This window comes from Seriola aureovittata, chromosome 12, assembly GCF_021018895.1.
Source record: "Seriola aureovittata isolate HTS-2021-v1 ecotype China chromosome 12, ASM2101889v1, whole genome shotgun sequence".
Classification (NCBI taxonomy): Eukaryota; Metazoa; Chordata; class Actinopteri; order Carangiformes; family Carangidae; genus Seriola; species Seriola aureovittata.
Genome location: NC_079375.1, coordinates 19,773,908 through 19,782,049, shown reverse-complemented (window position 1 = coordinate 19,782,049; position 8,142 = coordinate 19,773,908). Strand labels below are relative to the sequence as shown.

The window sequence follows — 8,142 nt, the reverse complement described above, 5'->3', positions numbered from 1 at the left end:
GAATCCACCTCTGAGCTTGTCATTAGTGACAACACAACCCGTTTGTGTGGCAGCAAGTTGTAGACCAGAATGACTCGAGTGTGTGACTGCCAGCGTAGTATACCCAAACAGTTAAAGCAGAAAAATGACAGACATGCTGTGTTGTGTAGTGGGTGGTTCTGAAAAGCCAATTTCTCATTTGAATTCAAGCAGTCATTTAGATTCAGAACCAGGAAACTGACACAAGTGAAACCACAGTTAAAAGCAAAGTGAGCATTTAGACAGACACTCAAGGATTCAAAGGAAGATAATGTTACAGATGACAAGTTTGACAATAAGAAAAATGCATGAATAAAAGCGCACCTAAACTTCAGTCTGTGTGATAAGAAAAGAAGACAGACCGATGTTTGTAAGTGCTGCTTTAAGTAAATTTTCTGAGTAAAAATTGTCTGTTAAAAATCATGACAGGATGACACCAATTTCAAAAAGCAGAAAATGTCTTTATACATTTTTAGTTAAAACAATAACAAATCAACAACAGGGTAATTATAATGATTACAATAATAAAAAAATAAAGAATTATGAAAGAATAACAAGGGAATGTTTTGTTGTTCATTGGCATGTTCTTGGTGCAGTTCCACTTTAAGCCACTAGAGGACAACATACACTGATGTTTAAGGCTTTGAGATGGGCCCCAACCTTCCTCTCACACATTTCTCATCTTCATCCTGCTCACATGACACTTTTTCACCATCTACTACTAAAGCACAATGAAGTATTTTGTTTGGAATTTTTTCTTTTACTCAGTTCTTAAAACAGTGCAACATCTTCAAAGAAATAAAACGAAATATCTTTCTTGGAACAGTCTCAGCTTGTCATGCTCCACGATAAATGCTGCTTGAGTTTAACTGAATCAATGTGACAGTATTAAAACAACAACATAAACTGATTGTAGTCAGCGTGAGCACAAATAGCCAGTGTGGTGTCAGTGAAGGCACTTACTTCTTTCTAGGTACAATCTTTCCCCTTTCACACGGCCCGAATCTTCTGTCCCAGCGGAAGTCTTTCTTTCCATTTCTGCTTCTATTTTACTGCTCAGATCTTTTGTTCCAGTGCTTGAATTTGACAGCCCCCCACCTCCAGCATCTAACGTAAGAACCGGCAAACCAGAACCTGCAAATCAATACATTTACACAAGGGATGTATCGTTAAAATGACTTATAGCGTAAATGAGTGAATGTTGCTTGCTGTGGCTGCAGCAGCAAAAACTGAACTTCTATCACAACAGTAAGATTTTACTAATTTTTCTCAACCTTGAAGCATCTTTAGGAAATAATAATCTAAAACCCCCAAAAACTTGGTTCTAAATCTTAGAGCTTATATAATATGTATTTCGTCTTAACACGTGTGAGAAATGACCCAAAGAGAATCACATAAATTGTCTAATTTGCCTAATTTCATTGTCCTACTTGTACTAGGTGCAAATATACGTTGATGTTTGTGAGGGGGTCAGTTAGATATATGGTTGGAACATGAATAGTTTACGGGTAAATAATGTGGCAGCCTAATAAATGTAGACAAGTAAAACATCTCAGTGATGTATAATATACCAGACAGTTGAAAAATAAAAGAAAGTAAGGTTAGTAAGGTGTTTATCTTCAGTAGTTGTTAAACTGGGTTCAGATCTGGCTACTGAAGGCCACAGCATACAATTCACATCATTTTCATCCTCATCAAACCATTCAGGTCACCAGGTGTGGTCACCTGTGGATGGAGACACTGTCATTCTTTAGGTTTTACTTTATCACCATCCTTATATTCACATACTTTCTGTTTCCAAGGTCACCGTCACTGTCATGTCTGTTAACTCTTTATCTACATACAATATGTAGCATATGTAATACATACGTACACGATATCAACATTGGTAACCCAGGCAGCCATGTCAGAAACAGCACCGGTGTGTGTGTGTGTGTGTATATATATACACACACACTTTAGTTCTGTACTCCCATGGATGTATTGTAATAAATACATCCATGTGTACTCCACATGAGACCCCAAAACAGTTTTCAACAACAACCACCACTTTACAGCAGCCCTACGGTAAGTCACGGGGGACACACTTCAAAAAGCCTAACACACAGCAAACACAGGAGTCTGGCATCATTCAACAAAAATATCACATTCAGTTCAATTTATTCGGCGTATCAAATTTGTGTTGAGTAACGCTCTTCCCAAACACTCAATGTTTTGATTCAACTATTTTCAATTCATTGCTTTAACCTGTGATTTTACCACACAAGTGAGCCATAGAGTAAACTCTAAAACTCCGTCGGACTTACTTCCGGTACCAAGTAATTGATTTTCTTCTTGCAAACAGGATGTAAGAGGACGATGGTTCCTGGACACCGGCCTGATATTAAGGAGGAGATCCTAGTATTTTACTTACTAACTGCGGACTGTAATCAGAGCCAGGTGTGGTTCACTGACGCCATCATGTTTTTCTCGTCTGTATTTAAATCTGAAATGGCGCCACACGCTCAATCACTGCAGCCGTGAGGGCACTGAGTGCAGAGCCTCGGGGTTTCCCCTCCACTTCCTGCTCAACCGTCTGTTAAAGGTGTTAGTTTCCCCACCGTGGTTGTATTATTTCAACCTAACATGTTTTATAGTAGGCCTACATCCACGTTCCCCACATCGATGGTTCCTCAGTTTACTTTTCTTACGCTGTTATTCACGTGACTCTGTTTAGTCTGAGACGAGACACACAGGAAAGGAAAGAGTGAACCAGCAAACATGAAGTCCAGCTGCAAGTGACACAACATCCATAAAGTGACGGTCAAAATTCATAAGCTGCAGCTAAAAGCCATGAACTGCAGCGGGAAGTGAAGGTTAAAGTCAACAGCAGCTGTGCATGAAGTTCAAGTGCCTGATAAGAAATAATCACAACTTTCATAATCATACAGTCCATTCATTTGAAAGCAATTTGAAAAGATAAAAGGCTAAATGTCACTTATGTTATTCCTGTGCCTGAGGACAGTAAAGTCTATATTATCTGTCCTAAAGCTAGAAATCAGACAATCCCCAATTCCACAGACAACACAAGGACACTGACTTTGTTCTGTCAACATGTGTATTTCATTAAAATATCGATCAAATGTCATAAGTGACAAATGAAAATGTTGAATACACTTTTTAATTGAACCCCCACATTAAGAGCTAATGAGTGCAACTGATGAAGTAATAGGCGAACAATAGAAAAACATACTCTGGAAATACAGACTAGCAAATGTCATAATCTAAAAAAGCCAAAGGCTTGTTTTCATCGTTCAGGCTACTGAAGTTATAGAGCTGAAATTACTTTGAGCCACTGTGAGAAAGGCATTACCTCACTAACCCCATAATCTACAGGAGCCGTGTAGTGTACCTCCTAACAGGTCTCATCCAGAGTTTAAATTGGACATAAGGTTTAAGAAATAAAAACATTCATTTTAATGTAAGAAATTACACAAACATTTCATGGCTTCACAGCATCAGAGCACCATTCATTGTTATAGAGCAATCTGGGTTTTCTGACTTTAGAGGTGCTGCATGTTCACAAATATTCACCAATCTGTTCTGGGGCACAGGAATAAGAGATGGGGATTCTTTAAAAAAAGGGTTGGATTCTCCTTTAAATTCACAATCCATGATTTATGATATAGTGTTTCATCCTCAAAGCATCTGGTGCAGAAAAATAACAAACATAATGTTTGAACTTTGGCAGAAATGTCTGATCACATCGTTCAGAGTGACAAACACGTTATCAGGGTCTTCAGTTTACATGTGTGACATTACAATGCATCAAGCTGAAAGATCCAGAGAAACCAAACATTAACTTCCCGTTGTCCTTCAGTGGAAACAGTTTTTGGTTCCCTGTGGATTGGAGTGTGAGGATTGTCCAGAGGAACAGAGACACTACTGCTAGAAAGAAATGCTGCTGTTGATTTGTTTAATGTAGTTTTTTAATGCAGCGAGCAGCACAAACACGTCACTTCACCCCCATTGAACGGAGGTAGAACCATCATGTCCAGATACCAGTATGGTATTTGCTATGTGGTATATCTGGGAGCAGAAGGCAGGAGGTATTAAAATTAATCTAAAGACTTCTGATATGCTTTGGACAGTGTTCAGCAGTAATACATAATCCAAAGATAATAGGCCAAAGCAGACACAATCACCAGTGTAATTCTAATAAAAAATACTTTTCTGTATGTGTACGTGTTTTCTATATTGAGATATTTGGCCAGTTTCCCACAGTCTCTTTCTATCCCATGCTGTAGTCTGTGTTAATCAATGTTGTACTGTCCTCTTTTCCAGTTTTCCACATGACCCATGCACTCCCCTTTTAAGCCCTCGGAGCCGATCGAGCCGACATTCAGAAGACGTCCGCACACTTGACCACTGACTGGATACGGGCCTGATCTTCCTGACTTCACTATGACCCTCAGATTCCTGTTGGTAGCCTCAGCTCTCTTTCTGGGGGCCACGCTCACCATCTCGCTGGCAGACCGCACCGCACAGTGCAAAATCAAATGGTAATGTAGTTGTTGTTTTTTTTTCAGTGTTTGTGCAGAGTCAGCACTGGTGTGGAAGCTTTCAGTGATTTGCGTATTTGTCTAATGACTGAGTTTTATCTGATTATTAATATCAATGCTGCAACGTGTGTTCCTGCTGTTAATGTTCACAGTGCAGAGGCAGCATTATGTGACCCGCGAGGCATAGATAAAGCTTTAAGATACTGTTTGGATTCCTCTGCTGTCACAGTGCAAAATGCTCAAATAAGTAGTGGACAAGGTACTTTATGATTTCAGATTTCTGTGTGGTGTAATTTCTCACGCTAATTATCTCAGATACGGGCTCACAAGACTCACATTAGTCATGCAGTGCAGAAAAAATAGAAAGCTTTGATGATTAACAGAATCTGAAGCAGTTGTCAATTTTCTGATGCATGAAGTTCATCTTTTATTAATCAGATAATTCTCATGAATACAATATGAGCCTTCGACTGAACAATACATTAACAGATCTAACGCTCACTGCTCTGCTCGGCTCTGCAGGTTGTTTGGGATCTCGTGCAGCGATGTCCAGGGGAGGCTGGTGGACCAGATCAAGGCCTGGCAGATCAGGCAAAGCTGTCTGTATGCAGGAGAGCGGTGCTCGTACGAGGTCAGAAACATCTCACTCAACTAACATATTGTTGAATTTTAATAAATAACAAACAATTCATTTCTGTAAAAAAGAATCCACATTTTCACCGCAGATTCAGAAAGTGGGAAACGAGCCAATGGATGTAAACACGTTAGAAATGTTATGAATATAGATAGAGAGTGGAGGCTGGTGTATGAACATTATAGTCGAACACAGTAGTAATAATATAATGTATGTCTTCATAGGAGAAGTTACAATTGCTGACAAACACTGTACATTATTAAACCCTTAAAATTGGTTTATTATTATTAAATGTTTATATAGTGATTTTTAATGATAAATGGGGGTTTAAGTGTTGCCATATGATTCATTCATGATTCGAGTTTTTCATAGGTCATGGACCTCAGTGTTCATATGTATGTAATACGCAGTAAAACACTGCCTGGTTGTTATTGTAAATGCTATTAATTACTTTTCCATGTTATTTAAATTACTGAGTGGCTTGTGGTCCAGCCCTGACACACGGTCTCGTCTGTCATGACTTGACTGTGATTTTGAAAATAACTTTGGCTTAACACTAAACTGCAACTCCCGACGGCTGTTACTACTCACAAGAGTCCTCTGGGAAATTACTACAAACAGTTTTACCCGATGCATATGCACAATGTCCTCATTTCCATGATTAATAAAGTGAGCTTGACATGTGCAGTATGCAGCGCTCCTGTGAGACTTGACTGAATTTGAAATGTGCTGCAGCTTGTGTCGACAGCTCCTTACCTGATCAAAGCCACGCACACGTCTCCCACGACAAGGAAAGTGAACAACCTTCAGTTTCTTCTAGAGCAGTCCACCATCTGCAAAGTGACTGTGAGTACGATTTCTTTCTGAATCGGACAATGATGCAGCTCCAACAGAAGCTGAAGTGTTTCCTCTATTTTAAACCACTCTGCACACCTGTGCCCACAATAACCTTTGTTCAGGACCAAAGGACGCTATTTAATTCAAGTGAACACCAAATTTCATCAGTGTTTTATTTTATATTTGATTTCATGGAGCAATCATAAAAATGTTAAATTCTAGGTTTGATTATTTAACTCCTAGAAAATATCACACGGCTTCAATCAGATGTTGAAACAAGCAGATAGATAATGTGTGTGATGCTTAGTTTATCAGCTTTGATCTCTGACATTCCTCTTTCAAATACCGTTTCCCTTTTGGTCTTCTGATCTCTCTCATGTGCAGGGTGACGCGGTGTCTGAGTTTTCCAAAGATCCGGCTGACAACAGCACAAACTACTGCAGCCTCCAGAACCTGATGGATGGTAAAAGTTCTCTCTGTTTGGCTCACGATACCTGTGATTTACTCAGTCATTCATGTCAGTAATTTGAATCTACATTACAACAAACGGTAACAGCCATGGTTAAAAATGTGTGTGTGCTTTTCTCCGTTCAGGAAGTGACCTGATCGATGCTGAGGGATACAAACAGTTCAGCAATAAGTGGATCTGTCCTGGGTTTGATGCTGCAAACTGCACCATGTCTTAGGAGGAGAGTAGATCCTGAGTAAACAGTGCATTTATTCTCTGTAGTTCCTGTGTGCATAATTTAGCTTTATTTTGAATGATTAATACTTTTTAATAGTATCATGAAATGACAAGTTGCAGACCAGTTACCGGGAACAAAAGGTTTGTTTTACATAAATTAAATGAAAACAATGGAGGAATTTTGTAAACCACTGATGCACAGAAATTTAACCTGAATAATATTTAAATGTTTAATGGCTGATTTTGTTTTTAAAATAAATTAATTAACTGTTTTTGTGTCACTCCTTAAGATGAAGATTAAAAACAAGGTAGAAACAAAGAAGAACAAAATGATAAGAGACTCCCCTGTACTGATATGAGTAGAGTATGTGATGCTGTACTGACAATAATATTTCATTATTCTATTTATCTACAATTTGTCAATGAGTCCAGTTGACTAAGAATACATAATAATTAGTATTATTTGAGGGAATTTGCAAACTCCCAGTAAGAAACTGGTACTTTGGGACACAGGTGACGGAGTGTGACACACATTATCTGAGAAAATACACAAATATGATCTGAAAAATCTTTGCAGTTTAATCATTATACAAAGTTAGTCATTAACAGGTACTTCATTTTGTGAAAATCTACATGTGTAAATATAGTCTTTGGTGTGTATTTGACAGCAGTTTAACGTGAAAAATAAAGTAATAATAATGATACAATCTGTTATGAATGCACAGAGAGGTCAAGTGCTGCAGAGCTGCATCTTATACACTGACGTGATGGAGAGGTTGTGTTCATCATTCAAGTGCTGTCGAGTTTGAATGGTTTCCTTTCAAAAAGAGCTGGCATTAGGGGACATACATTTTACAATACACATTGATTTATTATTATTATTAGACAGTTAAAACAGAGACACACAAGCCTTTGTTTCAGTTCAACCTGCGCCATCTGCAGGTAAGAAATATAACAGCAGCAGCAGCAGGTTCGTTCTGCACAAATGTTACTTTTCTGTAGGTGTCGCTGTTTGACGCGTGTTGAACTGGACAATGACCGCTCCCCCTTGTGGAGAAGCTGCTGCAGCAGCGAGGTGGTGAATGAGTTTCCCACCAGTTTGCAGAAAGTGTTTTGCTGACATGACGACTTGGTGCAAAGGTAGCATGACTCAGAGCTGCCAGCAGACAAACCACACTTCAGTCAGATGATCCTGCTAAATCTCTGAAGCTGATTATGAGGTTAATTGATGAAAGACAATATTTAAACTTGTTGGAATCAAACATTTAAATTGAAACTGTTTATCAACAATACTTGTTGAATTTTACAAATATATAATGTTTTAAATTTGAGGTTATTTACATATGAATATATGATCAAATCATCTCTGGATATGTAAGATTATTACTCCTGCCAGTTAAAGGCTATCACATGACTTGATTCTAGCC

At 38.5% G+C, this 8,142-nt stretch overlaps 1 protein-coding gene across 1 annotated transcript; it reads left to right on the top strand.

Annotated features, from left to right (window-relative positions):
• Nucleotides 1-2,211: 2,211 nt before the first annotated feature.
• On the top strand, nucleotides 2,212-8,070 carry wu:fc46h12 (uncharacterized protein LOC568958 homolog). Its single transcript, XM_056391744.1, has 6 exons — nucleotides 2,212-2,873; nucleotides 4,342-4,559; nucleotides 5,082-5,190; nucleotides 5,929-6,039; nucleotides 6,415-6,493; nucleotides 6,625-8,070. Exons 2-6 carry the CDS (start codon nucleotides 4,462-4,464, stop codon nucleotides 6,714-6,716), a joined length of 489 nt encoding a protein of 162 aa, XP_056247719.1. The 5' UTR covers nucleotides 2,212-2,873; nucleotides 4,342-4,461; the 3' UTR covers nucleotides 6,717-8,070.
• The last annotated feature ends 72 nt before the right edge of the window (nucleotides 8,071-8,142 follow it).

Excerpts from the sequence above, each read along its gene's own strand:
- wu:fc46h12 (XM_056391744.1), top strand. The coding sequence starts at position 4,462 with ATGACCCTCAGATTCCTGTTGGTAGCCTCAGCTCTCTTTCTGGGGGCC. Across the intron at positions 4,560-5,081 it reads GCACAGTGCAAAATCAAATG|GTTGTTTGGGATCTCGTGCA; the intron begins GTAATGTAGTTG and ends TCGGCTCTGCAG. Across the intron at positions 6,040-6,414 it reads CCACCATCTGCAAAGTGACT|GGTGACGCGGTGTCTGAGTT; the intron begins GTGAGTACGATT and ends TCTCATGTGCAG.